General features: G+C 37.8%; 1 protein-coding gene across 1 annotated transcript in view; it reads right to left on the bottom strand.

Moving 5' to 3' along the window:
* Positions 1 to 5,462: 5,462 nt before the first annotated feature.
* Positions 5,463 to 16,386, bottom strand: part of LOC139941839 (serine/threonine-protein kinase ATR-like) — a 42,599-nt gene continuing 31,675 nt past the window's right edge. Inside the window, exons 47-62 of the mRNA XM_071938464.1 lie at positions 16,153 to 16,331; positions 15,288 to 15,477; positions 14,898 to 15,008; positions 14,045 to 14,113; positions 13,370 to 13,456; positions 13,096 to 13,214; positions 12,564 to 12,693; positions 11,292 to 11,381; positions 10,621 to 10,728; positions 9,835 to 9,923; positions 9,372 to 9,440; positions 8,933 to 9,028; positions 8,556 to 8,709; positions 7,833 to 7,984; positions 7,238 to 7,343; positions 5,463 to 6,639 (exon numbers count right to left, since the gene is read on the bottom strand). Of these exons, the coding sequence (XP_071794565.1) occupies positions 6,466 to 6,639; positions 7,238 to 7,343; positions 7,833 to 7,984; positions 8,556 to 8,709; positions 8,933 to 9,028; positions 9,372 to 9,440; positions 9,835 to 9,923; positions 10,621 to 10,728; positions 11,292 to 11,381; positions 12,564 to 12,693; positions 13,096 to 13,214; positions 13,370 to 13,456; positions 14,045 to 14,113; positions 14,898 to 15,008; positions 15,288 to 15,477; positions 16,153 to 16,331 (1,923 nt within the window). The 3' untranslated portion in view covers positions 5,463 to 6,465. The remainder of the gene's footprint in view (positions 6,640 to 7,237; positions 7,344 to 7,832; positions 7,985 to 8,555; positions 8,710 to 8,932; positions 9,029 to 9,371; positions 9,441 to 9,834; positions 9,924 to 10,620; positions 10,729 to 11,291; positions 11,382 to 12,563; positions 12,694 to 13,095; positions 13,215 to 13,369; positions 13,457 to 14,044; positions 14,114 to 14,897; positions 15,009 to 15,287; positions 15,478 to 16,152; positions 16,332 to 16,386) is intronic.

The following is a 16,386-nucleotide window of genomic DNA, read 5'->3' as shown; positions in this document are numbered from 1 at the left end:
GAGTGAAAAATACTACTTTTAAAATATCTTTCTAATCATATGCACTTTATAACAAATGGTTACAAATGCTTTTCAAAGACCAACTCGACCGATCCAAGGCAATTTAATCCACACCAGTCTTTACCTATTTTTTCTTTTCCACAGTAAATCCATTTTCCTAAAGCGTTGATGTGAAGGTGATTGTGCGCATTGCTGACAACTGATCTCGGAGACCTTAGATGATGACAGTTTGGTAATCCTAGGTATCGAGGTAATCTTATGGTAATGGCTTTACTTGATCTGACCACTGAAAGCCAAACTTACCAGATAATCAGAAAAAGCATAAAAAACAAGTAATTTTCGAACATATCAAAGGAATCTTCTGTTTGATAACAACATGGAAGTTGTCTTACCCCCATTGTTATAATCAATGGAAGATATTATTTTATTATTCGCAATTCAAAATCATCAAGATTTAATACAGACAATAAGGTTTATTGCCAATAGCAAAATATCAAAAGAGGGCGCTGTTGAACCCACACAAAGATATAGGGGATGCGTGCCGAGGCGTGCGTGACAACATACATCGCATAGCAAACTGCCCCATATGTCTTCCCACAAAGCATTGCGGTTCTGAATCGCGATAAACCTTATCAGTCTACCAATGGGCAAAGCGAACATCTCAATATAAGAGTTGAAAGTATTGTTTGTCTTTCAGCAATTAAATACAATTGCCAAATTCTTGAAATGATATTCAGCTTGTTTTGCAATTGTCAATGCAGAGAAATTAATTGTTCTGGTGCTTGTTTATTTTTCTTCTGTTCAGCTGTCCTGTGGGGTGATGAGTACAGCCGGAGGTTGCGATGATCTTCAGTGGACAGCAGAGAAGTCAACAACAGACCGCATGGTAAATTTGTTGTCAAATGTTCTGTGAAGTTCAGCCTAAAGTTTTGGTAAAGAGATTTCTCTTCAGAAATCAATCACTTTTGAAGATCTAAAATTGTCAAAGTAAAAAAATACATTTCCTTTGATCTATGCCTATTGCCAATAAAAAATACAATCAACTAATGTGTGGAATCTTCATTGAAATTTGCGCTCACAATTTCAAAAGAAGAAGCAAAAACCAACCCCCTAAAAACAAACAAATTAGATAAGTATCACCGATCTGTTAAATTAATGTCAAAAAGTGTTGTGTATCCCTGCACTCTCGCTCTTGAACATTCCTCCGGATAACTGATCTTACATAAAGACATCAACAAGATTATAAAAAGTTTCATTTGTGATTAAAGATGAGTATTTTTTCCCTCAGTTTGAGAGGCTTTGATGTTGATGCCAACCAATACTTGGACTGTGCAACCAGCTGAAGAAGGACTGTGTCAACCCTAGACAGGTGATTCTCCACAAGGTCAAACTATTCAAGTGGCTCAACTGGACCATGATGGCGCCCTCTACTGACTGTATGGTGACACCCGAGGAGAAGACTATCTTGAGCCCGGTTCATACTTCCTGCGAATGTAATGCCAATTTGACATGAATTTGATGTCACAATTAGACAACCCTGTTTCCGCTTGAGCACGACTCAACCCACTACGACCTTCGTTGCGAATTTGTGATGGCAACATTCCTTTCGCATTTGCAGGAAGTTTGAACTGGGCTTTAGCATAGATATAGAATATAACACCTAGATCAGCCGCACAAACATAAGCGCCATAAGCCGTATTCAAAATTTTGCGTACTTCAAGGATGCGCTAAAAAGTCACATGCTGGTGGCAACGCGCAGAAAATGAACATGGGAGATAGCCTTTAACCACACTGTGGACGCCATGTCATGTGCTGGTAGAAGATACACGTTGCAGATAGGCTATAGGCTGCCCCCATGCCGGAACCCACGTATGTCCGCGCGGCCGATCTAGTTATTTAATTCTATATCTATGGGCTTTAGGGCCTTTATACCAAACCTCAATTTGGGTTTCAGCTCTGGCTTCAGGTTCCATTTGACCTTTGAACCACCACGCAAAGTGTTTCAAATATTTACAACAGAGCCATTGACAAGCCAGAGCAAAAGCCTAATACTAGGTTCAGTAAAGGCCTTCAGCTTAATTTAAGTAGTTTAAATAATTAGTTCCCTGACTGCATCAAAATCCAAACCAAATATTGCAACTCGGCATGCACATCAGCTAACTGCATAAACTGGTATGACTGTACTCATTTATTTTTGAGAATCAAATTCATCACATTTAAATGCAGATTATTCCCTCGAATTTTGATGGATTCAGTGAAGATAAGAGTATAACTTAAAAGATGGAACAGCTTTGCTAAATATATTAATTAAAAGTTGTGTGGACAAAGTTTTGTCGAAAATGGGCTGAAATTTGATAAAATCACAATGGGTACCCCTTGAATTTTTGTCAAAAATGGGCTGAAATTTGATAAAATCACAAGGGGTACCCCTTGCATTTTTGTCAAAAATGGACTGAAATTTGATATGATAAATCACAAGGGGTAAGCCTTGCATTTTTGCCCAAAATGGGCTAAAATTTGATAAAATCACAAGGGGTAAGCCTTGCATTTCTGTCAAAAATGGGCTGAAATAAGATAAAATCACAAGGGGTAAGCCTTGCATTTTTGTCAAAATTTGGCTGAAATTTGATAAAATCACAAGTGGTAAGCCTTGCATTTTTGTCAAAAATGGGCTGAAATTTGATAAAATCACAAGGGGTAAGCCTTGCTTTTTTGTCAAAAATGGGCTGAAATTTGATAAACTCACAAGGGGTAAGCCTTGCATTTTTGCCCAAAATGGGCTGAAATTTGATAAAATCACAATGGGTAAGCCTTGCAGTTTTGTCAAAAATTGCCTAAAATTTGATAAAATCACAAGGGGTAAGCCTTGCATTTTTGTCAGAAATGGGCTGAAATTTGATAAAATCACAAGGGGTAAGCCTTGCATTTTTGCCCAAAATGGTCTAAAATTTGATAAAATCACAAGCGGTAAGCCTTGCATTTTTGTCAAAAATGGGCTGAAATTTGATAAAATCACAAGGGGTAAGCCTTGCATTTTTGTCAAAAATGGGCTGAAATTTGATAAAATCACAAGGGGTAAGCCTTGCATTTTTGTCAAAAATGGGCTGAAATTTGATAAAATCACAAGGGGTAAGCCTTGCATTTTTGTCAAAAATGGACTGAAATTTGATAAAATCACAAGGGGTTAGCCTTGCATTTTTGTCAAAAATGGGCTGAAATTTGATAAAATCACAAGGGGTAAGCCTTGCATTTTTGTCAAAAATGGACTGAAATTTGATAAAATCAAAAGGGGTAAGCCTTGCATTTTTGTCAAAAATGGGCTGAAATTTGATAAAATCACAAGGGGGTAAGCCTTGCATTTTTGTCAAAAATGGGCTGAAATTTGATAAAATCACAAGGGGTAAGCCTTGCATTTTTGTCAAAATGGGCTGAAATTTGATAAAATCACAAGGGGTAAGCCTTGCATTTTTGTCAAAAATGGACTGAAATTTGATAAAATCACAAGGGGTAAGCCTTGCATTTTTGTCAAAAATGGGCTGAAATTTGATAAAATCACAAGGGGTTAGCCTTGCATTTTTGTCAGAAATGGACTGAAATTTGATAAAATCACAAGGGGTTAGCCTTGCATTTTTGTCAAAAATGGGCTAAAATTTGATAAAATCACAAGGGGTAAGCCTTGCATTTTTGTCAAAATTTGGCTGAAACTTGCTAAAATCACAAGTGGTAAGCCTTGCATTTTTGTCAAAATTTGGCTGAAATTTGATAAAATCACAAGGGGTTAGCCTTGCATTTTTGTCAAAAATGGACTGAAATTTGATAAAATCACAAGGGGTAAGCCTTGCATTTTTGCCAAAATGGTCTAAAATTTGATAAAATCACAAGCGGTAAGCCTTGCATTCTTGTCAAAAATGGGCTGAAATTTGATAAAATCACAAGGGGTTAGCCTTGCATTTTTGTCAAAAATGGGCTGAAATTTGATAAAATCACAAGGGGTAAGCCTTGCATTTTTGTCAAAAATGGGCTGAAATTTGATAAAATCACAAGGGGTAAGCCTTGCATTTTTGTCAAAAATGGACTGAAATTTGATAAAATCACAAGGGGTAAGCCTTGCATTTTTGTCAAAAAATGGGCTGAAATTTGATAAAATCACAAGGGGTAAGCCTTGCATTTTTGTCAAAATGGGCTGAAATTTGATAAAATAACAAGGGGTAAGCCTTGCATTTTTGCCCAAAATGGTCTAAAATTTGATAAAATCACAAGCGGTAAGCCTTGCATTTTTGGGCTGAAATTTGATAAAATTTGATAAAATCACAAGGGGTAAGCCTTGCATTTTTGTCAAAAATGGGCTGAAATTTGATAAAATCACAAGGGGTAAGCCTTGCATTTTTGTCAAAAATGGACTGAAATTTGATAAAATCACAAGGGGTAAGCCTTGCATTTTTGTCAAAAATGGGCTGAAATTTGATAAAATAACAAGGGGTAAGCCTTGCATTTTTGTCAAAAATGGACTGAAATTTGATTAAAAACAAGGGGTTAGCCTTGCATTTTTGTCAGAAATGGACTGAAATTTGATAAAATCACAAGATGTAAGCCTTGCATTTTTGTCAAAAATGGGCTGAAATTTGATAAAATAACAAGGGGTAAGCCTTGCATTTTTGCCCAAAATGGTCTAAAATTTGATAAAATCACAAGCGGTAAGCCTTGCATTTTTGGGCTGAAATTTGATAAAATTTGATAAAATCACAAGGGGTAAGCCTTGCATTTTTGTCAATAATGGGCTGAAATTTGATAAAATCACAAGGGGTAAGCCTTGCTTTTTTGTCAAAAATGGGCTGAAATTTGATAAACTCACAAGGGGTAAGCCTTGCATTTTTGCCCAAAATGGGCTGAAATTTGATAAAATCACAAGGGGTAAGCCTTGCATTTTTGTCAAAAATGGACTGAAATTTGATAAAATCACAAGGGGTAAGCCTTGCAGTTTTGTCACAAATTGCCTAAAATTTGATAAAATCACAAGGGGTAAGCCTTGCATTTTTGTCAAAAATGGGCTGAAATTTGATAAAATCACAAGGGGTTAGCTTTGCAGTTTTGTCAAAATGGTAAAAAATTTGATAAAATCACAAGCGGTAAGCCTTGCATTTTTGTCAAAAATGGGCTTAAATTTGATAAAATCACAAGGGGTACATGTAAGCCTGGCATTTTTGCCCAAAATGGGCTGAAATTTGATAAAATCACAAGCGGTAAGCCTTGCATTTTTGGGCTGAAATTTGATAAAATTTGATAAAATCACAAGGGGTAAGCCTTGCATTTTTGTCAATAATGGGCTGAAATTTGATAAAATCACAAGCGGTAAGCCTTGCATTTTTGTCAAAAATGGGCTGAAACTTGATGAAATCACAAGGGGTAAGCCTTGCATTTTTGTCAAAATTTGGCTGAAATTTGCTAAAATCACAAGTGGTAAGCCTTGCATTTTTGTCAAAAATGGGCTGAAACTTGATAAAATCACATTTTTGTCAGAAATTATGAATAGTTAAACCATAGAGTAAAAGTGAAATCAAAAAATAAGATGTGATGTTGCTGAGAATTTATTTTGTTATATAAATTTATATCAACTCTTCAAACAAGTTACAATATTCATGTCATAATATTGTTAAAACTTTATAGTCACCAAACCTCCCATCAACTGGGCTTTGATACTTTCACATATTTTCCTCATCCACATGAACTTACTCTTTGAACCAATCCAAGGCACATTCTTTTTGTCTTTGTTCTCACTAAGTTTATCCCAACATATTTTCCATAAAATAACAAACCTGGGAAAAGTTACGGCTCATTTGGTCATCGTAACTGCAAGAAAATAATGAAAGAGAAAAAAAAACCTTGCTGCACAACAAATTTGCATAGAATGCACAGCATTCTATTTATACCAAATATTACAATATGTACACTCATAGAAAACTGAGTCAAGTAATGAATGCTCTTATGGCACAAGGAAATGCAAATAAAAAATAGGACACTTGGTACATGGTGAAAAAATAAACTATGTCTGGAAATGACCAATAATGACTGCACTAATGGCTTTATAGTTCTGAGCCAATGACATGACCCTCAATGAATAACAAGAGGTTACACTCTACATGTAAGCTGCCCATCCATAGTACATGAGGCTGAGGTTAGTCTCTGATGTAGCCTCCTGGATCAGATAGTGTACATGACCCTCAATGAATAACAAGAGGTTACACTCTACATGTAAGCTGCCCATCCATAGTACATGAGGCTGAGGTAAGTCTTTGATGTAGCCTCCTGGATCAGATAGTGCACATGACCCTCAATGAATAACAATAGGTTACACTCTACATGTAAGCTGCCCATCTATAGTACATGAGGCGGGGGTTGGTCTCTGATGTGTAGCCTCCTGGATCAGATAGTGCACATGACCCTCAATGAATAACAATAGGTTACACTCTACATGTAAGCTGCCCATCCATAGTACATGAGGCTGAGGTTAGTCTCTGATGTAGCCTCCTGGATCAGATAGTGTACATGACCCTCGATAGATAGAGGGAGCCCTCTTGTCTTGTTCTTATTCTTCAAGATTCCCTGGAGTCTCTGCTCAATGTCGCGGACGTGAACCAGGGCCTACAAAAAGAAGAAAAGTGACTTAATCCAGGAAACTGCAAGAGTTAATAAATAGCTGGCTTCTTCATCTTCAAAAATAAATGTTTCAATGTCCAGAACTTCGCAACTTGTGCCCCCATGTGTATTTGGCAAACTTGGACTTTCAGGATAGGTGTGATTAAAACAGCAAGGTATCAAAAAAACATTGAATGTTTTATTCTTGTTCGAAAAAAACATTGGATAACTTTATCCTGTTCGTAAGTGGAGTTTATGACTCGATGCAAACAATGTCAACTTCACATAAACTGGCTACACTGACTAACAGAACTCGAAGGAATCAACGGATAGCACCCTCTTTTGACTTGAAAATGTCAGGTCATGTTCAAACATTTCTAACTGTGTTCGTATCACCCGTTTAAACATGGCCAAGTGATATCCTCTCGGCCAATCAGAATGAATAAGAGAAGAGGTACAAAATTAACTGTCCCAGGGGCCGATTCCACAAAGCAATAAAATTCATCGTAAGACAAATTTTCAGTATTACCATAGTAATTTGTATTGTGACATCAGACTTTACTTTGTGAAGACCGCCCCAGGTATTTATGAATACACTATGTACCTTTTCGTTGTTTATCTCTCCTGATTCACTGAGGTGTGTTGTTCGGGTTCCTTTAGCTGGCTTACTCCACTCGACCAGGGGATCGTAAATAAACGTCTTCAATACACTGGAAAAAACCCGAAATGGACCAACAATTAGTGGCCTTGTCAAAATTAATCCCAAGCAGGTAGTCAGATTAAACACAAAGATATTTCATGCCCCAAACTTTGACTCCGAGAAGCTATACTGTAGTTATTCTTCTCTGATTGTGTATTCCTAATAGCGTTTATTCTTCCTGTGTGGATGTATTCACTCACTGGAGATATCTCAAAAACGGCACCAACTTTTGAAATGAAATTTTCACATTTATACATTTTATTGTATACATCTACATTTAGATAGGATCAAAACAATTGAACAGTTGAAAAAAAACAAAGGTATACTCAGCCTTAAGCAGCTCTTCAAAATTGGGCTATGATTTGAAATTTTCAGGTTTTTAAAAAAATTATTTTTAAAATTATTTTTTTAATTTCATATATTTATTATTATTTTTATTTTATTATTTTTTAGGGGGAGGGGAGGGAGAGGGGAGGGGATGGGGACTGACTGACTGTACCTCATAAGGGGTTCTCTTTGGTCCCTCATGACCTTCATGGTGACCTCACAGGCTCGTCTGAAGATCCCTTCTTTCCCCATGGGTCCCATGGCACACTCCATGTTGCGCGTCAGACGGAACGGAACTCGCTCAGGGCACTCAAAAGTTTGACCCTGGAGGAACGGAGGAAGAAGGTAAAAGATGTCAGAGGTGGGATTCATTATTGTGGTGTAACAAGGGTCCAATTTCATATGCCTGCTAGCATTACTAAGCATACAAAACCCTGCTTAACATAAACTTGTTACAGATTTTTTTTTTTTTTTTTTTTTTTTTTTACATTGTTGCATGTGGTGCCCCACCAATATTTTTGCTAAGCAAAAGAAATACAGTGACAGTTTTTGTTTTCTTGGCAAATAGACACTGTGTTCAGCTGAAACATTTACAGGTGACTTTTATTCAATATTTCTTTATAAGTTTGCATATAAGTCAGCATTTTGCTCACAATAACCGACCATGGTATGTGTGACGCCTTACAACCTTGCCCCCATACATGTAGGTGTACAATCTTTGCTCAATCATAACCCCTGGAATTTACTCTTCTTGAATTTGCAGTCATCAGGCTCTGGGGCAAAACACAAAACTTTGACGGCTCAGGTCCCTAACAACCCTTCCATTGTGTTGATGGTTTAAAAAAAAACACTGCTAAGCCAAAGTATTCTGTTTAGCGGATTGCTGAGTTCTTACCTTGTTGAAGAGACAGTTGAAGTCCACATGAACGCAGTCACCTGTGGTAGAATCGTACAAGATGTTCTCACCATGTCTGTCACCCAGACCCAAGATATAGCCAACCATGGACATAACTGCTGATGTCCTTGCATACGCCAGTCTACTCAGGTACCTGAAAGTTCAATTATTATATAATAGTTAAATTGCTCCTTAACCTTCGTGCTTTGAGGGCCGGAATTCGTAGAGCTGCTTAAGCACAAAAAGCAACTAAGCTTAACAAAATAACACTTACAAGGATACCAGCCACTCTACCATACCACAAGAACAATTTGGGACCGGTATTCTGCATTTCTATACCTTTACATAAAGATTTTGGTTGTTTTTTTGCGACTTACCAAGATGTAGGATCAGGGAATGTTTTCAGAAACCACTCGCTGAACACCGGCGGAAATTTGGGCAGCAATTTGGTCCTGAAGTTGTGCAACTGTTGTCTTAAAAATAAAAGGAAACAAAAAGGCAGTTTATACTTTCCACAAAAAAACAACAGAGGATATGGGGGGCCTGTTTAATATATTTAAGTAATTTTTGGTTGACCAAAGACAAGTTTGCAAAGATATTCCTGCCACAATTGCTCTACCCATGATCTACCCCGGGAATTAGCCACACATGCTCTGGATATAATTGAAAAGTGCAACTGGAACCCAGTGGAATATGGACCTACCTAGGCCGGGACAATGTGAAAGTGTGCCGGGACCTCCCAAGGGCTGTATTTCACAGTGGATAAGAGAATACAGGGAAAATGGCTGAAGACTTGATACTTAAAATTGAACTTACTCAACAGGAGCGCCTTTTGGCGGGATGAGGTTCTTCATTTCCCTTGCTGATACAAACAATCCCTTCTCTCTGTGTAGAGCAACAAATAGCACATAGTAACGCTAATTTAAAAAACAATTTGGATAAACAATCAACAGTTTGCTACTCAAATCAATTCAATTTCAATAAAAATATCACAAAATACACGACAGAAGTTAAAAAGACTTAAATTGGCGTGTTACAGAAGAACTATCAGGTTTTCATTGAATTTTATATTTTGGTTTAGGATTCGATTTCAGGCTCCGTTCTCTCGTCTGAAGCCCTAGCCCTGAGCGGGTATGAAAAAGCACGCGCAGTTGTCAAATCAGCTGCAGAGCTAAGCTAAACTGAGCTGAATCTGGAGCCAATGCCGTGGTTTTCGAAAAAAGGGCCGAGGATACTTGTCATTTGTGGTTGCTTGTCATACTTTCTATTTGTGACTTACTTGTATATCTTATGTAGGATGTATCTCAAGCCAGCTGTGTTAAGAATCCACTCGATTAAACCACACTCTTCGTTCAATGGGATTACAGCCTGGAAAAAAAGAAAAATCAATTGTACTTATACATTGGTTGTAATATGGTTAAAGACACTGGACACTATTGGCAATATTGTCAAAGACCAGTCTTCTCACTTGGTGTAACTCAACATCTCAACATATGCATCAAATTAACAAACCTGTGAAAATTTGAGCTCATCGGTCATTGAAGTTGCGAGATAATAAAGAAAGAAAAACCACCCTTGTTACACAAAGTTGTGTGCTTTCATATGCTTGATTTTGAGACCTCAAATTCTAAATCTGAGGTCTCAAAAACAAATTCGTGGATAATTACTTCTTTCTCAAAACTACGTTACTTCAGAGAGAGCCGTTTCTCACACTGTTTTATACTGTCAACCTCTCTCCATTACTCCATTTACCAATTTAAGTTTTATGCTAAAAATTATTTTGAGTAATTTCCAAGTGTGGACTGCCTTTAAGAATAGGGTTGTGCATCTACTTCCTTCCTCATCTTCTCTCCATTTGGTGCCTGGCTAGAGTTCAGCGACTGAAGTTCGCTTTTTGAGAGTCCTTGGCTCCACAACCAGAATACATGAAATGAATTACATGTACATGTCCCATTGATGAACCCTTCCTTCCGTGAGGCTCGGTAAAAAAAACCTGTGCGATTTAAAAAAAACAAAAAAAAAACAAGCCTTTGGTTTTTTGAGAACGTGGTGAGATTCTTCTTACGTATGTCCTGATGTGGAGCTGTCTGCGTCTGGACTCGGCGTCCTTCCTCAGACATTTATTGACAATTCCGTTGAATTCCATCAGGCGATTGTCTTGTCTCAGATCGTCCTGTTCAGAAGAATTAAAAATAAAAAACCCATTTAAAAACAATTCTTTTTTAATTTTTTTATTTGATATGAAAGTTTACCCCCAAACAAGTTTAAAAGCCACTATTGGCAAGGGGCTACAAGAAGAAAAACAACTCAATGCAATGAGCCATGATTTAATGTTACCATTGCTCCTTTAAAGCCATTGGACCCTTTCGGTAAACAGTATTGTCCAAGGCCCACACTTCTTGTATCACAACCCCATATCAAATAACAAACCTGTGAAAATTTGGGCTTAATCGGTCATCGGAGTCGCGAACCACCCTTGTTTCCGCGCGGTTCGCCGTGTCATGACACGTGTTTAAAATAAATCCATAATTCTCGTTAATGAGAATTTATATTGTTTTACTGTTTTCTAAAAAAGTAAAGCATTTCATGGAATAATAATTCATGAGAAGTATTTCACCACTACCTTCTGTAAACCCTGTAAGTTATTTGTAAATCTGTGACCCTTTTTTTTTTTTCTGTACCGAAAGGGTCCAATGGCTTTAACCGTTGGATGCAAATTTAAGAAGGTTTTCCTACCTTTGGTTTACACATCATGACGTAGACCGTGCCGTCAGAACCTTGGATGCCGATCTTTTTAGGTCGCTGAAGAGACGGCAAAACCTCCACCTGTGGACATATAAAAAAAGGTGTGTCTTAAAGGGAAGGTGTGGGTTTGATAATCACTCTTTAAATCAATGGCAAAAACAACCTTTGGTTAGAAGCCGACAGCAGCTTTCAATAGTATTAAAGCCATCGGACACTTTCGGTAAACAGTATTGTCCAAGGCCCACACTTCGTGTATCACAACTTATATATAAAATAACAAACCTGTGAAAATTAAGGCTCAATCGGTCATCGGAGTCGGGAGAAAATAACAGGAAAACCCACCCTTGTTTCCGCCTGTTTTGCCGTGTCATGATATGTGTTTATTATAATCCGCAATTCTCGACGTCGAGAATTGTTTTAATGTTTTCTCAAAAAGTAAAGCATTTCATGGAATAATATTTCAAGAGAAGTCTTTCACCCTTACCTTCTGTATACCCTGTAAGTAATTTGTGAATCTATGAACTTTTTTTTTTTTTCGGTTCCGAAAGTGTATAATGGCTTTAAGCATTTTGAGAAACATTCAATTCAAAGTAGTGTGGTTATAAAGAGATGATAGCTTTCAGTTTTATTTAAATTTGAATCTGAGAAGTGTTACTGTCAGTACGATACACCAGAATGCCTGACGGTTAACTGGCCTGACATAAAAACTACTGGCTTCTGGCATTGTGAGATTCATTTCACTTTGTGAAAAAAGTGGTGATGTAAAAAGATATGTTTTAGTGAACTTTGAATCTGAGAAGTGTTACTGTCAGTAGTGGGTCTCAAATTGTGTGTGTTCCTATTATAACGGATTATTCTTCAGGCAGACAGGCCCTCAGTTCTTCAGTTTGAACCAACCGCAAACTTATTTTATATCTATTTCTAACATGAGGACCCGGGTTAACAGGGTCGGATTATTACACTTAAAAAATTTGCTGGTAGGGATTCACTAATATTGTATTATGAAACAGACGATTACACCTGTTCGAGAGCATCACGTTAGATTAGGGAAAAGCTCCTAGGCCAGTCCTTTTGGAAGGGTGCATCATTTTTTTATTATACAAAAAGAGAGAATAAAAAAGATGTGGCCCCCAAAACGTTGCGGTCGGGGCAATCAACTGTTTTTTCTTTTTATTTGGCCTAAAATTATAAGCTGTGGTGGTTCTACAAAGATCTGACGCGAAAAATTTCCTAAAATGAAAAGGGAATTTGAGATATATTTACCACATCATCAAAGCTGCTAATGAAGATCTGTGCCATGGGGAACGGATCATGGTCACGGTGGGCACCCTGACTGCTTGGTAGCGTCACTGTCATCGCTGACTGAAGAGGGACAATGATGTCACTGAAATGACTAAACAGGGACAACAATGACATCTGTTAAATTGTGTCATTGAAATGTGTCTACTAGGGTGAATCTCTGTCATTGATATCTGCAGTTGAAGAACTGATGTCATTGCTTTTACTAGGACAATGTGACATTATCACAAAAGGTTGAATTTTGTCACTGTCATCGCTGACTGAAGAGGGACAATGATGTCAATGAAATGACTAAAAAGGGAAAACATGCTTCTGTACAAGAGACAAATTGTGTGTTAAAGTGTGGGGGGATCTATGCCCCAACATTGTGCATGGAAAACCCAAAGATGCCCAATTGATTAAATATTGACCACAACAGTCTGGTACCTAGGATACCCAAACAAGACAGCAAATTAAATAAACTCTAAATCCATCTTAAAGAATCCAGACTCTTTACCTGTCGTCTACCAGTCTCTTGAGTGTTCTAAAGTCATTATTGATGCTGAGAGTTGTGCATCCATGATCAACCTGCTTGTTGCACAGCTCCAATAGTCGGTCCGTCAATCTTGTAGCATCCTATGTAGATAACATATAAAATAACATTGTGTCAAATATTATTTGTAAAAAAATTGTTTGTAACAGTTGTTAATTTTGCATGAAAGGGTTACTTTAAAATCTTAGATAAAAAAAAACACAATCAAATAGATGGTTTTTGGTATAATATTACCTACCTGAATGAATTTGTTTAAATTCTTTTGGAGAAACTTGGCCCGGGTGAAGATCTCGTGACAGCGTTTGGTTCTTACTGTATATGAGGACTGGTGAAGGGAAAAAGACAATGTAATTGTTACTCTGTATTCTCTTCAACACAACATGAATAACCTCAAAGATCCACACAATGGAGAAAGGAGCCATAGAGAGTATATCCATAAGCTACATGACTTAAAGGGTGTTGGTACTTTTTGTATTTCAATTTTTCGATGACATGAATCCCTACTCACAGTGAATGAACATGTACATGTATGTAACTTAATTTACATGTAGAAGCTTCAATCTCATTAGTCTTCAAGTTTTTAAGAGAAAAAGAGTGGGAAAAAAAACCAGACAATTTTTTCAGGAAAGTCGTATAAATCGGCTGTACAAGCAAAATTATTTTTCAACTCATTGAGACAAAATGTTTTGTGTGTACTTATTTCTCACAAACAATAGCACCTCAGCAAGTGCAATTTTAAGGGGGAGCTTTCTATCATCATTAACTTTAAACCGTGTGTAAGTTCAATGTAAATCTGTGGCTATTGTGTTTTGTGTCCTACAAAAAGTACTCAAACCCTTTAAAAGGAATGTTACATATGGTCTCAGTTGTATATTAAACCAATGGAAAAGTGGCTAGAATAATTTGAACAAACCTTGGACACGGCCATGGACATCCAAACAGCTTGCTGAGGAAAGACTACCAGAACGTGGGCGATTATCTCCTGCAAATACAAACAAAGCGAAGTAAAGGGTGCAATCAAGTTAACATTCTTCCTCCCTTAGTACTCAGTGCAACACACAGAACAATTCATGACGCTCATTGTTACAGTCACTGTGAGGCAGTTCCTTTGTTCTGTACACTTATTAAAAAAGATTATGAGAAAATGAGATTATGAAAAAAAAAATCACCCTTGTTTCATCTTTGTTTTCTTTCAGGTGCATAATGAAAGGCTTCAGCTGAAGTCTTTTATGATTTGAGTGAGAAGGTACCTCTCCATTGCTCATTTATCAAGTATAAGTTTGTATGCTAACAAGTGTTTTGAACAATTACCAGTTGCGTCCATGCCTTTAAAGGCAGTGGACACTATTGGTAGTTACTCAAAATAATTATTAGCATAAAACCTCACATGGAAACGAGTAATGGGGAGAGGTTGATAGAATAAAACATTGTGAGAAACGGATCCCTCTGAAGTGACGTAGTTTTCTTGACTAAGCAAGAAATGACTGCAGTCAAAGTCGTGACAATGGTGACCGTATGATGTTCCAGCTGGTAATTTTTTTTTGCTAAACAAAAGTTTGTTGTGTGCTAAGCAGGTTGTTGTGCTTATGGGCTTTACGAAGTTTGGGACCAAACCTCATTTCGTAGCTCAGCACAACAAAACTTTGCCTACACGATATAGATTACCATCTAAACAACTATCTCACGTGTATAATTTGAGTTTGGCATTCTGCTCATTTCTGCTTAGCAGAAATTTGTTAAGCAATGATTTCCTAACCCATCTTTACCTGCAGCTGTACAAAGACTTCCTGGTGTGCATGGCAGATTCTTGAGATGAGTTGAGAGAAGGCTGTGAGGAATTGGTAGGGTGCAAGCTTGGCTGTCAGCTCAGAAAGGATCTGAGTATAGGGGTCAAAGTACAAAGGTCAGAATACATCGTCAGGTAAGAGTTACCAAAGCCTGACCAAAGTAAACCCAAGTCTTTAATTGAAAATTTTACCAAGATTATCAACAGATTATTTCAAATGATGTTTCGTGCTTTTCATGTTTTTTTTTTTTTTTTTGGGTATCGTCTTAGATGCGTCAAGACATTTTGACATTATGCAGAGTAGACTGATGACTGGAAAAAAGGATGAAAAAAAGCAGCTCAACTCAACAAACAATTTCTTTCAACTGACCTCATTCAAGCGGCCCAGAACTATCCGACTAGCCGCTGTCTTCTCTGACCTCTTTCCTTTTTCTAGTTCCGAGACAAGAGCGCCGTAATCCAACCACAGCGTGAGAAGTCGCGGCATGGACTGGTAGATGTACTGGTTGCCGTACATCAGTGATTTGCCAAAGTTCTTGACCACCATGAAGATGAACTCCCTGATTGGTCAAAATAAAAAAAAGAAGGAATGTCTGATAATGTCAAATCCCTTATACAATAATAATAATTATCTTCAAAGACACGCTTATCCTTCAATCAGATTTGGAGAATGGAATGGTGATATAAACCTACATGTATATTGCACGGCCCATAATCTAAGCATTTTATGTAGCATTCTTACACAGAGTCGAGTTGCTGTTTGGTGCCGAGTGCTGGATCCCCCCTAACCAAGAGACTGGATGGAGTCTAAACAGGGCTGTTACATACAGCATTATGACAAGACCACAAAACAAATTATCAGATCAACAGAAATATTCCACTGGTATCACAGACCTTACTCCAAAGGTGACTGAGATTCAGTAGGTACTGCTGGAGAAGCAAACAAGAGACGGCTCAACTAATTTTACTCTGGGAGCCTCAAAATGGCAAAAGATCAAGAGGGAGCCCTGCAACATTTGTGGGACTAATAACAATAACCAGTCTTTGTACAGTGCTTTATACACCTGAAGGGTCGCTGGGCCATTTAATTCATTCCTTAAACCATCTCAGCTCCCTGGGGAGTATACAGCTAGTGACAGGCCTGACGTACCAGGGTCCTGCTGACTAGTCACTTAAAACTTAAGGGGCAAATCTCAGGGCTTTAAAGCGCCTCCCCTCTAGCGTTATCTACCCACCCAGATTTCTCCGGTCTGTCCGACAGCGACAGCATGAGTCTATCGTAGTACTTGGCTAGATAGAAGTGTCCGTCTTCCCATTCAGGATTGACCTCCAAGACGTCCTTGTATTGTTTCATCACCGAGTTGCTCTCAAACTTTGCCGTCTCCTCCATGAAGCGTCCAACTAGAAGAAGTGCCTGGAGGAGTGGAGAATAATAAATTATGGATGAAATTGCAGACTTCCAATTTTGT

The sequence above is a fragment of the Asterias amurensis genome, chromosome 9 (genome assembly GCF_032118995.1).
Source record: "Asterias amurensis chromosome 9, ASM3211899v1".
In the NCBI taxonomy this organism is placed as follows: domain Eukaryota; kingdom Metazoa; phylum Echinodermata; class Asteroidea; order Forcipulatida; family Asteriidae; genus Asterias; species Asterias amurensis.
Note: the sequence above shows the minus strand (reverse complement) of the source record. Positions and strands in the feature narration are given on the sequence as shown.